This window comes from Gossypium arboreum, chromosome 10 (genome assembly GCF_025698485.1).
Source record: "Gossypium arboreum isolate Shixiya-1 chromosome 10, ASM2569848v2, whole genome shotgun sequence".
Lineage (NCBI taxonomy): Eukaryota > Viridiplantae > Streptophyta > Magnoliopsida > Malvales > Malvaceae > Gossypium > Gossypium arboreum.
Window position 1 is genome coordinate 121564438 of NC_069079.1, and position 18930 is coordinate 121583367.

The following is an 18930-nucleotide window of genomic DNA, read 5'->3' on the forward strand; positions in this document are numbered from 1 at the left end:
TCAATATTTATATTATTTTATTTTAAATTCGATTTCTTTTTAAAAAGTTGAAATTTCCTTATCAATAACTTGTTATTTTTATGTTAAATTTATTTAGTTATATAATTAACAAATGGTTTCATAATAACTATTTAAATTATTGACTATTGATTTAATCCAATTTCATTGAAACTAAAAGTTATAGATTTAGCTCGTATATTTTTATTTTATTATTTTTCAGTTTTATACTTTTAAAATTTAAAATATTAATTAAAATTAAAATGGTGTTAAATTCGTTAAATTAAGTTATGTTATTTTACAAAATTTGATCGTCAAATATATTATCGCATATAGAATATAATGTCAGTTTGATATTTCTAGATTTTATAATTGTCTAATCGAATTATCGCCTACAAAATTATCTAATCAAGTACATGAGTTAAATTTATCGGATTAATAGCAGAATTTAACTAAATAGATTTAATTATTTTCATTTAATCCAAATTAAAATTTTAAAATTAAAAAAAAACAAACCTCGATAAAAATGAAAAAAAATCTATGTTTTTTTCCTCATTTAAATATTTGGACAAAATGAAGAAAAGGAAATAAAATTGTCTTACTCTACTTTTGGGATAATTAATCTTTTTCCTAAAAGAGTCCCTTAAAAATACATTACTTTTGCTTTATTTATGAATTTTCCAATTAAAGTTGAGCATTCAAAGATGTCAGTGAAAATAATAGGATAAGCTTTAAAAGTTGCTAGTGCACAAATGTACCACGCCTTGTAAATTTGTGCCCTACAAGATTTTTATACTTCTAATGTATTCCCATTTTATTCAAGAGTAATTACTAATATTTAACAAAATTCTATAGATTAAATTCAAATTGTATTAATCATTTATTTTGTTTTAAGGTAAACTGTTAAAATAGTCACTTTTGTTTACTTCAGGTTATATTTTAGTCATTTATGATGTTATGTTTTTGTCACTTACGTAAATGTGTTGTAACATTTTAGTAATTGAGCTGTTAATTATCGTTAACAGTGTAACGGTAAGTTGACTTGTCACGTTCAATCATCATTTCAAACAAAAATATTATATTAAATTATACAATTGGTCACCATATTTTTCTCTTTTTGGTTAAAATTTAACCTATATTTTTTGTTTGAAATGATGATTAAATGTGCCAAGTCAATTACCGTTACACCGTTAACGAAAATTAATGACTCGGTGATTAAAATATTACAACACGTTAACGTAAGTGACCAAAATGTAACATTTCAAACATAAGTGACTAAAATGTAACCTGAGATAAACAAAAGTTATTTTATTATCGTATAAAATTAGTAAGTTATTTTATTTCATAAATTAAGAATATCCTGTTTCGTCCATTAAGTTTTAGCTCGACTGGTAGGAAAACTTGAGTTTAAGTGCATTAAAGCCCATTATCTTATTATATTTAGGTTAAGGAAGGACTTTAAATAGTTCTAGACATTATTTCAAAAAATATATATATATATATATATATGATTCGAACAATTTTATTTCTATTTCAATTCAATAAAAAATGAAAAACGAAAAAGAAAAGTAAAAGATGGAAAACAAATGTGTTGAATTATTGAGGGAAATGACAATAAAACACATAAAATGAGAAAAAGTTTTTTCTTCTTATTTTAGGGAGGGGCCAGTGAAAAGAGTACAATTATTTCACTTCACTTGCAAACAAATTCATCCATTACAAAATTCCACGTGTCTAAATTCCAAATCACATCCACGTCAGCTTAGACAAAGACATGCAAATGTAATGAAAATTGAAACAAAACCAAAGCTAACAGCGATAAAAACAAAACAATAAGCGAACAAAACAAGAAATTTGCAGAACAATAACACAATGATTTTCCTTCCTTTTTTATTTACTTAAAAAAGCCTTAATGTCTTTTTTAAATCTCTTCCCATAAACCATCTCCAATATCCCACTTTAGCAATTATTTTTTTTCCTCAAAGGTATTTCTGTTTTCTTTTTACTTGCTCTTTTATTGGCTTCTCTCTCTCTCTCTCTCTCTCTCTCTCTCTCTCTTTCTATCTTTCTTTTATTTCTTTTTTCCCCAGTTTTTGAATTTTTCTTGTTGTTTTATTGTTTGGATTTGTTGATTCTGAAATGGGTTTGTTTTGTTTTTTTATTTTTTTTCATGGCCAAATGCATTGTTAATTTCGGTTTTTGGTGTTTTTTTATGAATTGTTTTCTTTTTATGGGTTGTTTGATTTGTTCACATTACCGTTCTTGTAAAATAGATGCTATTATTCTAGCTGATTCTTAAGTTGAGAAAGCAATGAATTTGGAATGTATTTTTGCATTATGTATCTATTGTCAAGATTATTAAAATGTACTATCTAAACGATAGAAGATTCTTTAGGTTTTTGCTTTGTTTAGGGACCAATTCATGGAAATTTTTAGGGATCCAGTGGTGTTTTATTCAGTTCTTTGAACCAAAAACTTGATGGATTATATGGGAGTTTTTTTCCATTAGAAGAAATTCATATATAGGTTTCTATAGAGTGAAACAGTCTTTACTATTTTATGAAGGATTGTGCATTAAGCTCTATGGTACCAATGCTGAAAGATATGTAGATAAGCTAAATAAGCTAGATCTTACTTTATGTTAATGGATATGCTATTTATCTAGACTTTCTTAATCCTTATATAATATTCTTACATGCATAAATGTTCTTTGAGGAGTTGTGTATTTTCGGTTTATTAAACTTTCGTTCTTGAAACACAAGTTCATGCTCTTGTTTCGTGTACACAAGGATAAGAATATGTTGGATTGAAACATATAAGCCCTAGGGGAAGAAGTAAGTTGATGATATAGAACTGAGTTTTTATTGTTGATAAATGTATGTATGTATGTTCTAAGATGTTTTGATTCTGAGCTACAAGGAAAGTTAAAATAATGGTGAAAAAAGATCGTCATATGGTGTTAGATAGATATGCTATAGAAATGGAGCATGTTGTCATATACAAGGTTATTTATTCTATTGCATATAATGTTACTGAGCTCAATCAATGGAGTTATATGTTGTGCTTGGTCTATATCCATGCTGAAAATTTCTTATTTTCCTTTTTAGTTGATGTTCATTGTTTAGAAGATCTTGGGTTTGCGTAGTGGTGGTCTTGAAGCTCCTTCAGTTTTTGTGGTTAAATTATCGAGGAAACTTAAGAGGAACCGGGTATTTCAATTATTACGAGAAGGGAATGATCATTTGGTTCGAAGATGATGGAGGTCAACGCTGGATATTCCCGTTCGAATGAGAAACAACTGCCAGAGTGTCGAAAATCTGTTGATAAAGGGAAAAAGCCAGTAGAAAAAGATGCAAGCGCTTCTGCATTTGTAAACCATGGTTCGTTCCTTGCTTTAGATGAGTTAATGGTGTTTGATTATTGCTATTTTCCCACTTTTTCCAATGACATGAAGAAATTTCTCAAGGGTTATCATTGCCATCATGTCTGTTTTAACTTTAAGATAAGATGTATGGTTTACATGCTTTTCTACCAGATTGTCCCACTCATTGCTACCATGTATGGTACGCATCCAGCACAGATAGGCCCATACCGTGTCTGAAAATGTGTCCAACAAGGGTATTTATGAAACTGAAAAGTCAGAGCAACACAGGCTTAGAGTATTTGACACTGAACTATATCTTTTCAAAGATAGTATCATCCTAAGATTTTCATGAAATTGAAGAGCCAGCTCTTCTGCCAGCACTTCATATCCTGTCCTTACCTCTATTCTATTACCTCTGAAAAGTCAAGCTACTGATAATTCACAATTGCTCTATCTGTCCTCTATGGTTGCCATTCAAAAGAAAAAGCAGGATTAGAACTATTGTTTTTGTTTCAACTGAGTATATATTTATGTTTTGACTTTTGAGAATGAAGTTATAATCTAATTGAATCCATTATGTAGCTGCAATCTCTTGGCACGAGAACAGAAGAAAGTGGACAGGAGATAAATCTCTAAAAGCACGAAAGATCAGTAAGGATCAAGTTATAAGGTAAACCAGTTACCCCATTCTTCTTCTGTTTATTCAATGATGGTCTGGTATTGCTCTACTGGATACTATTTTGGTGGGGAAGCTAAACAATATATATGTATATGGTAATGGCCTAGTTGGAACCTATGTTACCTGGACTTGGTAGTGAATGTTGGATCAGGGCATGTGTCTGAACAGATGCTCAATTTTTTCTATGCTTTTTTTTTTTTCGTATATTTAAAGGATCATATGTCAAAGATGGGAATTTTATGAAAGATGAAAACTCCGAGAAACAGAAGTTGAAATTGCATCATCACTATCTTTACAATTTGCATATTACAGCCCTTCTTAAAATAGACTTCTTGGTAATCATGTTTTCTTTAAACAAGAAATGTAATGGATTTTTGCTTCTAGTAGAAAATGGAAAGGAAGAACCAAAATATTAGTGCAAAGGTAAGGTTATAAACATTTGGCTCGCTATCTTTTTCGTCTTCAAGATGTGCAGTTAAAGTTTGAGCTGAAGTTGCTATTCCAACTAGGCTCAAGTTGTTGGGGGAAATTCAGGTTTGTTGAAAAAAATAAATTCTTTTAGTGTTCTCTCTTAAATGATTGTTTAAACTTCAATGTCAAAGGAAACTTTTGCAGACCCTGTTGAAGTTGGAACGATTTGAGATGCCTCTTAGGGTGGCAAATATTCTTTGCTATGTACCATATTTACCGGAAGGTGGCCTTGGATTGATTCAGCTTCCTTTCCAAAAAGGGGACTGTTGTTGATATTTATAGATATGGTTTCTCAAACACCGAAAAATTGTTAGCTTGAACGGAATATATTTGATCGAACTTCATAGAGAACTATTACAAAGTTGCAGCATAGAAATAGTGATTGTTATGTATAACATATCTTACGCATAAATGAAGAATATTTCATCTGTTGTACTATATTAATTGCTCGATATGTAGATTTTACCTTTCTAATTTTTCTTATAGTTGCCTGGATAAGACGAATAATAACTGCAGAAACTTTGTTTTGCAGCTGGTCTACAACATATGAGGAGCTTCTTTCAACTAATGACCCATTTTCCGAGCCAATTCCTTTGCCGGTAAGTTTCTGAAACTGCAATGATTATTGAATCAATCATCAAACAATAGATGTGGATGTTAAGGAGACTTGTTCAGCAGCGGTATAGTACATAAAATAGATTGTTCGAGCAACTCGAGCTTGGTTGAGCCGTCATTACCCTTCTCTTTAGGAGGAATAAAGTTCACGATTCAAATCCCTCCCTCATGTTTCTCATACATATGAAAAAGAAAGGGACTGACCAGAGTTCCTTGTTTTAAATGAATTACTGCAGCCACAAGAAACTTACTGCAATGAATGTTGTTGTTCTAAATGCAGGAAATGGTAGATTTTCTAGTTGATATTTGGCACGACGACGGGCTGTACGATTAGATAATCAGTGATGAACTATGATGAAGCTCTGGCATCAGAGATTGGTAGACAATTGGAGAAGTTTTTTCTTTTTCTTTTTTGGGTCTTACAAATTTATAGATTTGGATTACCTCCATTGATATTCAAGATTGAGAGTGGCAGTTCCAAGCCTAGATTGTGTTTGCCTCCTTAGATTTATGTAACACACATTGTGAATGTCATTCCAGGATGTTGGATACGGATATCTGTCTTACACGTGTATGATGATATTTTTTTTTCTATTTAGAGGATCCTAACTACGTACCATTGTTCAAAATGTGTTCGACAAGGGGATTTTTTCCAGATATAAATATGTTAGGAAGCTTCTTGGAAAATCATATTGTCCTACTCATGTCCAACGCATCATAGTATTTACTTTTTGGTTGGCATTGTGATGAGCATGGATCCCAGAACTGAACTGAAGGTTGAACTGGTTGTATTTTCAATTCAATTGGTTTAAGGTTGATGATGATATAAAGTGTTAGCAATTTTTGTTTATTATATGGAGTGTCAAAAGGAAGCTTTAATCACTAAGTCTTAGCATAAGCTGTTAGCAAGTTAATTCTTCATCCATGACTTCATATTCATTTTTAATTTAATGTTTGCTTCTTTTTTTAATGAAATAACTTTTAAATACAACCATCAAGAAAATAGGCACAAATCAAGCAAAAAATTGTTGTTAGGTGGAAAAAAAAAATCAGAGTTGGAGCCTTGTATCATTTATTTGTTGTTAGTGTAAGAAGATTTAAGTTTGAGTGTATTAAAACGTATTATTCTTCTAATTGGAGCGACTATAGATAGTTTTAGTTCTAAAATTGTATAAAAAAAAGTAAAGTATAAACAAGTTAAATATTAAATTCCATGAGCTAATTTGTTTATTGTTATAGTTATTAATGTAAGTAAAAAAAATATGAATTTTATGAGTTTGTGATAAATTATGTAATAAATATATTTATTAAAATTTTATATAAAATAATTGTTATTTTGATTGCAATCATAAAATTACTTATGTTTTAGATTTTCTGTATTTTAATGACATTATAATTTTCGATTAAATCTTAATTTGATAGGTATGTGAATTATTGCTAACATAGGAACACGTAAGTTCGAGTGTCTTGAAATATATTATCCTCCTATTTATAAATTAAAGGAAACTGTACGTAATTCTAGATATTATATAAAAAAAATTAATTAATCACGATTTGTCGTTTGAAATAAATTTTGTCATACAAATTGTGATAAATTAGTTTACATTAATTCAAATTTATAATAAAATAATAAAATTAAAAATACGAGAAGGAAATGTTAACGCGGTGGGGGAAACGACGTCGTGTTGCTAAGTACGCTGCAGACTGTTCTATAACACGTATTTTATAAAAGGAAAAGGGAAAGGTAAAAGATTCCGAAACGAAACACGGCAAAAGAAAATTGAGGCAAAAAAGAAAAGAAAAGAAAAACAGGAAAGCTTTGATTCTAAGCCATTTTCTTTGCTCCATTCCATAGAAAGATCTAAAAGCTCAAGCTTTCCTAGCAAAATTTTCTCACCATTTTTTTAAGTTACGAAGAGAGGGAAAGGAAAAGGGACTACTTTAGAGAAAGAAAAGGTAAAGATGGATAAATTTAAGAATATGTTGAAACCCAAGCCGAATCCACAACAACTACTAAGAGATTGGCAAAGAAAGCTTCGTCAAGAGTGCCGTAACATTGAACGCCAAATTAGAGGCAAGATATTTCCATCTTTTTCCCTTAATTGTTTGGAAAAAAAAATTGATGATTGCTTTTTAGTGGTAATTTTGAATCTTTCAGTTAATGGGTATGTGAGAATTCAGGTTTAAAATAAGGGGGTTTTTTTATAAGAAAATTTATGGGATTTTTATGTGGATTTTGTATTAGATATTCAGAGAGAGGAGAAAGGTGTACAGAAGGCAATTCGAGAAGCCGCTAAGAGAAATGACATGGGTTCTGCTAAGGTAAAAAATTCTTGGGTTTTTTTTTTTTTCTTTCTAATGGAACTTTATCTATATAGATTAATCATGTCATAGTTTTTGAGGGAATTCAATATTTTATAATTGGAATGGTTTGATTAGGAAGATAAGTTATGTAATTACATTAAAGATGATCTAGGAGAACCTTTTGGTTAATTCGGCTGCCCTTAAGAGTGGCATCTAACAATGGGGATTGGCTCTATTTTAGCAAATAAAAAGATCATTGAGGCGAACCCATCGGTTCATGTAGTCACCTTTAAACATGGCATCTTGTGAATCTAAAGTTCATTGTAAAAGGATCTAGGTCATTATATGGTGTAGAATGACTTTATGTTTTAAGTTGCTGAAGTAAATTGGATTTTGTGGTTTATTAGATGAAATGATTGGTCATTCATACGAAAAGGATGCTACTTGATTATCCTAAGTCTAGCTGATCTTCAGTATTCATCCAATAGGTATTCGTCCAATGAGTTTTCTAGTCGATCTTAGGATCAGGAGATGTAACTCATCATTGGTTCTAAGCTGGAACTGCACACTGAAATCACGAAAGATGTTGATTTTTGGAATAATGAAAAGATCATCTTTTCGTTGGGTGGTCCAATTTGATGAAACCTATGTGCCTTAGCACGTGTATTATATGTGAAAATCATTTATTGTCTTTTTGTGTATGCTTTCATGTCCGCAATTTTGCATTTGCCTCGTTATTGAGGAGTCATTTCTTATGTAAGCTCTTGTTGTGATCTTATTCATCTTTAGGCACTTGCAAAAGAAATTTTAATGTCGAGAAAAGCTGTGAACCGTCTATATGAGAATAAAGCGCAGCTTAATTCAATATCAATGCACCTTGGAGAAAGTGTTGGTATGACAACTTATGCATCTGAAATCTGTGCATTGCATTTATTCCAACGGTTCTTTTATGCCCCAGTACCTGGAAACATTTTTAATTCGAACATAGGCTGAGAATGTTGTTGGCACGTGCTTATTTCCCTGAATATATCAATGTTTGTAGTATTAGATTTATCATCTGACATAAGTGAACATGTATTTCTGTTTTTTGGAAGAAATGCTTTTCTTTCTAAATATTCTTTATGATGGATTGTATTTGAAGCAATTGCTCGAACCGTTGGCCATTTGTCCAAGAGTGCTGAAGTCATGAAACTTGTAAACAACCTCATGAAAGCTCCACAAATGGCTGCCACGATGCAAGAATTTAGCAAAGAAATGATCAAGGTAATTTTCAAGTTTGTAACTTTGTTGCATTTACGTGCCAGTTTTTGTTTCATAATATTTACCATCGTGGTCAAACACCTTGGAATTGACACTAGCATAGGACACTTGGTATTCTACTATTGTTGTTCGGAGTTGCTATGTTGCCTCAAGATTGGTTTTTTAGTGGTGTTTTTTTTACTGAAAGTTGTACAAAAGTGAACTTTGTCGGGAAATTCATTTTTGGATGTGTCCAATCAAAGTCTAAAGTTAACAACCGATATCCATGTTGTATAGATTGAAAGAACGAAATTAGACAACTATTTAGTAGCATACGTGAACTAATGAGCATCTTCTTTTAAAAGTACAATGACTCCAAGTGCAATGTGAGAAGCATCTACATGCTCTACATATTTTTCGAGTTTCTTATTTTCTGTTTTAAGATAAATGCCTCTGCTCAACCATGCAGGCAGGTGTTATTGAAGAAATGGTAAATGATGCCCTTGACTCGGCATTGGATTCCGAAGATATTGAAGAAGAGACCGAAGAAGAAGTTGATAAGGTTCTTTCGGAAATTGCCGGTGAAACTGCGGCACAGCTTCCTGAAGCTGTTCGGAAGGAAAGAGCGAGGGTATCTGCAGAAAAAGAAAGCACTTCCCGAGAGGTATGCAAAACTTTAAACCCATTTCATTCACTTGATATTGCAAAACGCTGAAGGAACTCAATTTCTTATAAATTGTATAGGAAGAAACTATAGCGGAGGGTGTCGATGATGAGGAAGAGCTAGAAGAGATAAGGGCACGGCTTGCTCGAGTTCGATCATGAAAATTTCACCTTGTTTATGGTGTTCTTTAGCTATCTATCAACTGAAACTGTGCCTTGTATTGTATTACTTCATTAAAGGGGCCTTTGAGCTAATCTGTTGTGTTTGAAGAGAGCTTTGAACCCAAACATTCAATAGTGAGTATGGATTTACACTGTGGAGCATTAGGCCAATTGCTTCAATGAAATTCTATTTAATTCTTTTAAATAATATCATTTAATTATTACAAGTTTAATATACTCCAAAAATTTTATTGCAAGTTGTATAACAAGTTTATAAGTTTGCACTTCATTGTAAAATCCAGACATACTTTGTCTTTGCATGTTGAAACATGAATTATTATATAATTGATGTATTATATCAAATTTAGCTTTCTAACGTTAATCACTTTCATTATTTTAACTTTTTTTTGTTTTTTAGTTAAATTTAATTATTAATTTTTTTAGTGACCTGATTATGGGTCGGGTTGGGTTGATGTTAAATTTTAGGCTTGTTTTTTAAGTTTGGGATCAAAAAATGAGCTTAAAATTTTATCGAAGTTTAGTCCATATAAAAAATGCTAAATCCGAGCCTAATACGGTTCGCTTGTATCAAATTTTTATATTATTTTTATATAAAAACAAATTTAAAATATATAATGTATCAAATACACTAAAAACATTAAATAAAAGTTATATAGTATCCAAATAATAACGATAAAATAGTAAGAATATAATAGTAAAATAACAATAAAGAGAAGCAGGGAAAAAAATTTAGACTCAACCCGAACCAGAAAAATTTACTTGAGATGCAACTTGTTTGGAAAACTAGACTTTTTTTTTTTAATTCAAACTCACTTTTTAGACTTATATTTCTGCTTAAACCCTCTAACTTTTTCGACAAGCCTTCAATCTTGGTTGAGTGATCGAGTCATGATCGATCTAGTTATATTTTATGTTAATAAATAAATTAAAAATTGTATAAAAATTTAAAAAACTATAAAAATTAACATTAAGTACATATGTATTACTATGCAAACTGCAATGTTTACAATGTAATATTTTAGTCAATATTTCTATTAAAAATAATAATTAACTCTTTTAATATATGAATGTTTAAATTGACTTTTTAAAAATAAAATACAATAAAATATTTTAAAAATAAATTGATAAAAAATATAAATATTCAACATTAAATTAAACAAAAATCATCAAATCAAAATAAACTTGGTCTTACATGTTAGAAACAAATAGTCAACTTAATTATATGATTAAACCGGATCAAATCATGATAAATTTGTCAAAACAAATACTCAACTTATTATAGTATACAAAGAAAAGAGGTCAAATGGTGATCTCAACTTTGACTTTCTTTAATTTTCACCAAATAAGTAAATATATTTTTATTTCAACTATTTCAGACAGCCTTCTGATTTGATAGATGAACCTTTGTACGCCCACGGACAAGAGTCATCACTAATCTTTCCTAATAAAGTAAATAAAAAGAGCACTTCTCCAATCATTCTTAAACCTATGTTTTGTCTAAATCTCAATTTTTTTCAAACACCATATTGCTTTTAAAAGTAGGTTTTTTCGATTGTCGTTGAATCTATGTTCTGACCCAAGCTCAAGAAACTTGGTGAGTCCACTGATATGCTTTAGACAACATTTTGAATTTAATTATTATACATTTTGACTCCAAATTTAATATCCAATATAACTGTATAATTACTAAATATAGAATAATTTAAAAATAGTAATCAATAAATTAAAAGGAAAAAAAACCCATTTTCGAGTTTCATATGTGTCAACTTCCACCATTTTCATATGTTTATATGAATTTTATAGGTAAAAGTTTTATGAAAAGGATCGGTGTTCATAGTTATGGTAGAATCGAATTAATTGATTGAATTAATTTAATCTAATTAATTAGTTAGTAGTCAAATTTAGTTCGATGGGAGGTTGATAAATAATATTTTAAAGTTTTAATTATCGGTTAATTTGATTCAAAATAGAATAATTAACCGAATTAATCAATTAACCAAAATATTTGTTGTTTTCAATACTTACGCAGTGTTTGATTGTTAACTTCCAAGACTTATCTACTGCTCTAATTTTTTACTTGTTATTTTCACCTCTATCTACAATTGTTTAAACTATTAAATAAAAGAAATAAACATTAGCAATGTATGTTTTATATGATTTGTATTAATTTTAATCAAAAAGCAAAAACATGTAAATTTTGATTATTCGATTAACAGGCCAAATTAATCAAAATATTTCGATTTGATTGGTATATTTAAAATAAACTTCATTCTAATTAACGGTTAAAAACTTTTATATTTTAAGTAATTCAGCCCGAGTATTGAAACACCACTAATTGGATCAAAGAGTAAACAATTAAAAATTAACGTGATAACAGAGAGTTACTATAATATGTTATATGTACTTTAACATTCAAAAGTTACTTTTTAATGAAGAAGAAGAAAAATTAATTTGATCTAACTGTAAGGATGTTATGTGTACTTGATTTCTTCGTGTACCTTAAAAACAACAAAACAACAAATGTAGTGAAGATGTGTGCAAGTAGTTGTGCCATCTTTTAAACATTCTTTTCTGACTATAATTTCACTTAAAAACAAGGGTACAAAATCTGTAACATGTAAAATGTTGTAACGTACAAGTCAAGCAAGGAACTCATCAATATCAAAAAGCTCACAATTATCCCACACACTATTATTCCCTACATAATCCATTGGAATGTCATCGAAGAACTGCAACGATTCCAATCCTTCAAGCCAGCTATAATCTGTATCATCCCCTCTTCTATTAACCTCACCACCTTCACCTTTCATATCCATTGCACCACTTGTCGACGGCGCTTCAGAATCAACAGGACCATCCATAGCGGACTCAGAGCCACCGCAAGTGGCCGTTGTTGTAGTTGTAGCCTGAGAAAACCCATGTGAAGGAGTGGCGACTGAGTCCGAATCGGAACCCTGAGGCATGTTAAGGATCGCTTTGGCACCGTACATGGCTTTGGCGGCTTCGTCGTAAGCCGAAGCAGCTTCGACGGCAGTAGGGAAAGTGCCGAGCCAGAGACGTTTCCCTTTATTCGGAGCGCGGATTTCCGCTACCCACTTACCCCATGTACGCTGCCGTACGCCTCTGTAGTTACAGTTCTGGTTCTGCGGCCCGCCTTTACCCTTCATGCACCCTTTCTTGGAACCCTTCGCCGGCGCTTTACGTGATTGTTTGGCCTCCGAGTTCTCACTCCATAACTTCAAAGTATCCGCCACTGATAACCCGTCCCGTCTCTTCCTTTTACGTGAAGAAACCGGAAACAAAGACGAACCCATCTCTGGGTTTTGATTATCCTTAAAACCCATACCAAAATTTCCCAAAAATTTCAAACGAGAAAACCCCAGAAATCTCCAGAAACAATAACAGGGGCTAACCAAAACAAACAAGCTCAAAAAGAGAGAACAAAAACGAACGAAAAACAATGAACAAAGCTTAGTTTTAAACTGGGTTTTGATGAATTTAAGGAATTTTTTTTTTTGCTTTCGTGAACGTTTTTCTTGAAAGTGAAATCTTGGAGAGCAGGAAAGATCTTTGACACTCTGAGAACTGAGGATGATATTTAATACTTTTCCGGGAGATATTTATTGCACCTTTTATTTTCATTAATTTGAATTTGTTTTAAAAGATTAACAAAAAAGACACGTGTCGGATACTGAGTTGTTTTGAATGATGTTTCGTCGCCAGGAGACAGCTGGCACGTGTCACCTGGTTTTCCCCTGTGTATTCTAGAGATTATCCTTAGTTTACTTCCTTTCGAAGAATTTTGTTTTACTCGGTTTCCGTCTTTAACCCTGGTTCTTTGAGTTGATTACAGATGTGTGCCACTAACTAACTACTAGGCAAGCTACTACTAAACAAACTAGCTTTGTTAGCGCTATAAGGACTTTTCTGTCATAAGTCAATATGGGCTTTGACCAACCATAGGCCCATATGCCATTTTCTTTCAAATAATTATATTTCAGCCGAACTTACCTTTTTTAGAAACAAACATTGAAGAAGGTAGAAATTTTTTTAGAAATATTTTATTCAAAATAAACAAATCTAGTTAATTTAATAATTAGATATTTTAAATAGATTTATTTATAAGTCCGGTTATTCAGTCTGGCTTGTAAGCCCACTCTAAAAATAGGGGAGTTTAAAATATAAATTTAAAAAATGAACTTGAGTGATTTTAAATTGGTCAGGTCTTGGGTAATGTTTTTTTAGCCTAAGCTTAACTTGACCCAAATTTGAAAAAATTACTATTTTTTGCCATTTCTTGTTGTTTTACTTTTATATTTTTTTGTTTTCTTACTATTTTGTTATCATTTTATTATTATATTACTACTATTTAGTTGTTATTGTTTGAATATTATATAACTCTTGTTTTATTGTTAATTTTGTACTTATCTTAGTCTTATTTAAGTATACATATTTTTTATTTATTTTTAATTTGTTAGGAAACATTTATTTTAATATTTTTAGTATTTTTAATATATTATATTTTTAAAATAATATAAAAATTTAATCTGACTGAACCGAGTCGAGCTTAGATAAAAATTTAAACCTTTTTTTAGATCGGGCCAAGTCTAATAAACGGACCTAACATTTTGGTCAGAACCTAGCCTAGCCCATCAGGGGCGAAACCAGAATAAATTTTTAAGGGTGTAATGAAATTTTAATTTTTATAATTTATATATTTATAATTTTAAATGATCAAATCAAATTTTATAATTTTAAAGGGTTAAATAATAATTTTATTTTTATTAATTTAAAATTTAAAAAAAACAAATGATGTAAATAGTAATTTTGTATTTTAAAGTGGCCGGCGCATGTTATCCCTCTAAATTCAGCTCTGGAACCCACTGATAACTCTAATTTTAAAATAGATAATATAAAAATATTTTATTTCCAACAAAATGAGATCCTAAATTTTCTGGTCTGTGGATAAGGATGGTCTATTCTGATGTCAATATGAGATCCGAAAACGACTCACCATACAATGACTCGTAAAGTGTAGACAGTGATGGATTTGAAGAGAAAATTCCAAAAATAAGATATGGTAAAATTATAAATTTCATCCATTACTTTATGAAAACTTAGAAGTTAGTCTCTTTATTTTTTTTAAATTTATCATAATTTCAATCCTCGTATTTTATGGAAGTTGAGAAATTAGTCCATTTCTAGGTAAATAAATGAACTTGAACAGATGATTTCTTCTGATTCCATATATTATAAATTGATAAACAGTTAATTTTTAACTCAGTAATCTAAGTCATGGTTTAGTAGTGCTACTTGATTGGACCGATTTCTCAATTTTCAATAGATTGCAATGGATTATGTCGATTCATTATCCAAATCCACTTTATTTTTGCGGTAATGGATATCTAAATCCGTTTTGCCCTTTTTGGTAATGAATTCTAATTAGAATATCTGAATCCATTACACTTTTTTTTTCTTTTTAAAAATATTATTTAAACAAATTTGCAGATTTAAATTTTACAAGAACCATTGATATTTGATCAGCTAGTTTTAGTACGAGATCAAATTTTAATAAATTAAAATAAAAGTGATTAAATTTTTAATTTTATAAAATAGAGGGATTGAATTTAAAATTAGACCAAAACAAAGCTATAAAACAAAATTTCCCTTTTGTGTGGGAATCCACTAATTAGGTTTTTGTTGGGAGCAATCCACTAATTAGTTTATTTGTAACAAACTTATTACTACTACTATATATGAAAACAAATTTATGCTCAAGTTTGAAGATTTTGAATCTTTCTATTTCTGATCAACTTGGAAGATTTTCTTCTTCTTACGCAAATGTAACCGTTCCACTTGCGGGATTTTTGGTAAGTCATTTTCCCTCTCGTTTTCCAATCGAACAGATCAAAGTCTATATCGCATTTTGATTTTCTGGTTTTTTGCTATTTTTCTTGGTTTATATCGAAGATGGCTGGTTATGATTATGAATGAATTTGAAGAATTTATGCTCATTTTTCTGAGTTTTTTTTTTTTTGAGGAATGAATTGCTTAAAAGGAACAAATTGTAAACTGTATGGAATTAAACCGTACATTTCAAAATCTTTCCGCTTTGTATTTTTTTTCCCGGAAAAATTGTGTGGGAATGATTTGGTATAAATTGAAAGTTTTTTTTTCCCAGAAAAAAGAATCCGTAGGAGTTTAAGACCCTTTCGGGAAGAATATGAATTAGGGTTCTGAAGCGATGAACTGGTATAGGAATTAATCTGAAAATTATCGTGGTGCTGTTGGTTTTACAATCAAAATCCATTAACTCACGAGAGTATCTATAGTTGTTACTAATTATTGGATATATAAACATTAATCAAATTAAATTTAAATAGAATGACATAAGTTATGAACCGAATTACGATTTAATTTAACAGAATATTTTTAGTTTTATATTATTATGTTACGAACCGAATCACCAAACAATTTATAAGAAATTCGCTTAAGTTAACATATATTTGTTAAGAAATCTCTAAAATTAAAATAAAATTCAAACCTCTTGTTTGTCTTGGATTATATATAATCGAATCACTCTTGTTTTGTTACGATGTCGTCAATCTATTGTTAAACTTTCTTATCTCTTTAAAGATAGTCCTATGTGATAGTCAAAATGCTAACTTGAATGTTCAATTGTTGGGATAAAGATAGATTTTTAATTAATAAATTTAATTTAAATTGTTACATACGATCACCGTTAGGGAGCTAATGGAGCTTAATAGTAAATAAGTGACTATTTTTACAGTATCAATTTTTTAATTATATTGTTACTAAGTGAATTTTTTATACTTTAAATTGTTACACTAATAATTTTAACAAAATTAGTGTTAATAGTCAATTTAAATTTTGAAATTTAAAAATAAAATAAAAACTAAATTTCAAGTAATCACATATTTCTAAAAAAAAATTTAAAGAAGACTAGGAGGATTTCTTGAAGGTATTATCTTTCTAAAAATGATAATTAACATTTCCAACGCCAAATTTATATTAACATTTCCAATGCCAAACTTTGATATGCATTTCCCCATTCTCGAGATTTTTGACAAAGCAGTGATGAACCGTGGTTCATCCTCAACAAGATGAATGGATTCTCCACCGTGGACGGCTTCGTGGAGATAACCGAATCCTTGGCAGAGATGATCAAGTACATCGCCAACGAACCGTCGTTGGGTCTTTCCTACGTTCAAAAGCACACACGGGACGCCGTTCCCAACCTCCTTAACCTCAGCAACCGGCTCGCCGATAAGTCCCGCCAAGCCACTTTGCACACCCAAGACTTGGAAGATTCAATCACCATGGTCAGCTACATGAAGCAATGCGGCTTCCCAATCGCCGATGAGATGATCAAGGACATCACGGATTCATTAACTTTAATATCGGCGAAACAACTGAAACGTGGATTGATCGACAGTACCGATTCGAGCTTTACGATGAGAAGAACCATGTCTTGGGGACCAATGGCTTGGGTTTATGGTTCTGAAGACGTGCAGCAAGATGGAAGTAATTATTTTTCGACCATGATCAAGTCTGCAAGAGAGAAGGCGAGCGGTTTTAGATGGCCGCAGCTCGAGTCGAAGGAACCGATAGAACCCGCGGTTCGGTGTCCTGCTCCGATGATACGGGTTGGATCTGCCGGCATTGGTTCAATACCTGATAATTTTCAGTGGCCACAACTGGAGTCGAAGGAACCGATAGAAACCGAGTCCCAGATGCCGGTTCAATGTCAACCGGCGGATGAACTCCATGGAGAAGAACGGAAGGTCGAAACGGATGGCGAAGTGTCCGGTGAGAGTATATTGTTCGTGTCTGAAGATTACAATGATTTTAAGGCTGATAAAAGAATCTAAATTGGAACCATGGTTGGAAGGATGTGAAGACAAATTGGATAGAAGCAAGGGAGAAAGTGAAACAGGTGGGGTTTAGCTTGAAAATGAAGATTGAGTTTTGTAATTAGCTGCAGATACACATGGTTGATGGTTTCATTGTCTTTTCTTTAATATCAAAATTGAATTCCAGCTTTTTCACTCCTACTGCTCTTGAAGAATCCTCCCTACCATTTTTTTTCTTTAAAAAAGGTAAATTATAAAAATAGTCATCTTTATTTGCCTCAGATTACATTTTAGTCATTTATGTTTGAAATACTACATTTTAGTCACTTACATTATGGTTTTGTTACAAAGTGATCATTCTACCGTTAAGCTCTATTACCTCCCTAATGGCGGTCCTACATGGCAATCCAAATGAGTTTTAAATGCTAATTTGGATATTCCACGTAGGAAATGCCCATTTGGATTGCCATGTAGGATCGCCATTAGAGAGGTAATGGAGTTTAATGGTAGAGTAATCACTCCATAACAAAACGATAATGTAAGTGGCTAAAACGTAATATTTCAAATGTAAGTGACTAAAATATAATATGAGACAAATAAAAGTGACTATTTTTATAATTACCCTTAAAATTAATTAATTTAAACTTAATAATATAAATACAACATTGATAAATATTTATATTATGAAAATAATTTTAATATTAATTAACTATTATAATTGAATTGTATATTGACATATAGTTAACCTTTTAATTAATTAAAATCTCATACACAATAAGTTTTTTTCTATATTTCTTAATTTATTCTTAAATAAATTAATTAGTTTATATACCACATGAGCAAATTTTTTCAAGAGAAGTGAGATGGAATTTAAAAATTTTAAGATGAGATTATAAATTTTATTACTATTAATTTTTATAATGGGATCAACATTAACATTTCGTGTTTTTTGATCTGTTTTATCATATTTTTAAAGTCGTGAGAGTGATTTACAGAATGTGTTTATGTAGTAGTTTAAATAAGCACGCGTATGTGAACGTATGAGATTGAGATTATATTGTATCGAATTTTTTATTATAAAAAACCAAAATTATAATTATTTCAATAACTAGAAGGCTTAAAATGAATTATCAAAATTTTAAAGGGGTTACTTACTAAAATTTCCCATTAGACCAGGGCTCAAAGCGGCTGTCTGCCCCTGGCTTTATTCCCCCAGTAAAATTTGAAATGATTTAAAAATAAATTATTTTTCATTCAATAAATAGATTTAAATAATTTGTCTAATTCTTACTTTCATCCTTCTACAAAATAAAAATAGTCCATTTACTTTAAATTGTCAAAATTAACAAAAATCAACATTTTAAGTTTACATGTTTACCAACAATTGGACTAGTTTCTCAATTTTCATAAAATATGTGTTCAAATATTGATAAATTAAAATAAAAAGACTAATTTTAATTAAATAAAATAGAGGATGAAATTTAAAATTAGACCAAAATACGTAGAAACATTCTTTTCAGTTCCGGAAATAAAGTGTTCTT

At 30.5% G+C, this 18930-nt stretch overlaps 3 protein-coding genes across 6 annotated transcripts; 2 read left to right on the forward strand and 1 right to left on the reverse strand.

Annotated features, from left to right (window-relative positions):
- Nucleotides 1-1808: 1808 nt before the first annotated feature.
- Nucleotides 1809-5813, forward strand: LOC108489740 (uncharacterized). 3 transcript variants are annotated; one of them, XM_017794462.2, is made up of 5 exons: nucleotides 1809-1982; nucleotides 3105-3377; nucleotides 3944-4031; nucleotides 5044-5110; nucleotides 5407-5813. In XM_017794462.2, the coding sequence occupies exons 2-5, from the start codon at nucleotides 3251-3253 to the stop codon at nucleotides 5458-5460; spliced, it is 336 nt and encodes a 111-aa protein (XP_017649951.1). In that variant the 5' UTR covers nucleotides 1809-1982; nucleotides 3105-3250; the 3' UTR covers nucleotides 5461-5813. The 3 variants fall into 3 exon arrangements, with proteins under 3 accessions (XP_017649951.1, XP_052876621.1, XP_052876620.1); XM_053020661.1 differs by lacking the exon at nucleotides 1809-1982 and adding an exon at nucleotides 1991-2140; XM_053020660.1 differs by lacking the exon at nucleotides 1809-1982 and adding an exon at nucleotides 2164-2831.
- A 1032-nt stretch (nucleotides 5814-6845) lies between these two features.
- LOC108487420 (vacuolar protein sorting-associated protein 24 homolog 1-like) lies at nucleotides 6846-9702 on the forward strand. 2 transcript variants are annotated; one of them, XM_017791763.2, is made up of 6 exons: nucleotides 6846-7200; nucleotides 7380-7448; nucleotides 8220-8322; nucleotides 8572-8693; nucleotides 9139-9333; nucleotides 9414-9702. In XM_017791763.2, exons 2-6 carry the CDS (start codon nucleotides 7434-7436, stop codon nucleotides 9492-9494), a joined length of 516 nt encoding a protein of 171 aa, XP_017647252.1. In that variant the 5' UTR covers nucleotides 6846-7200; nucleotides 7380-7433; the 3' UTR covers nucleotides 9495-9702. The 2 variants fall into 2 exon arrangements, with proteins under 2 accessions (XP_017647252.1, XP_017647251.1); XM_017791762.2 differs by having other exon boundaries at nucleotides 6847-7200; nucleotides 7372-7448.
- A 2368-nt stretch (nucleotides 9703-12070) lies between these two features.
- On the reverse strand, nucleotides 12071-13105 carry LOC108488729 (dehydration-responsive element-binding protein 2A-like). Its single transcript, XM_017793016.2, has one exon. The coding sequence runs from the start codon at nucleotides 12857-12859 to the stop codon at nucleotides 12155-12157; it is 705 nt and encodes a 234-aa protein (XP_017648505.1). The 5' UTR covers nucleotides 12860-13105; the 3' UTR covers nucleotides 12071-12154.
- Nucleotides 13106-18930: the final 5825 nt, after the last annotated feature.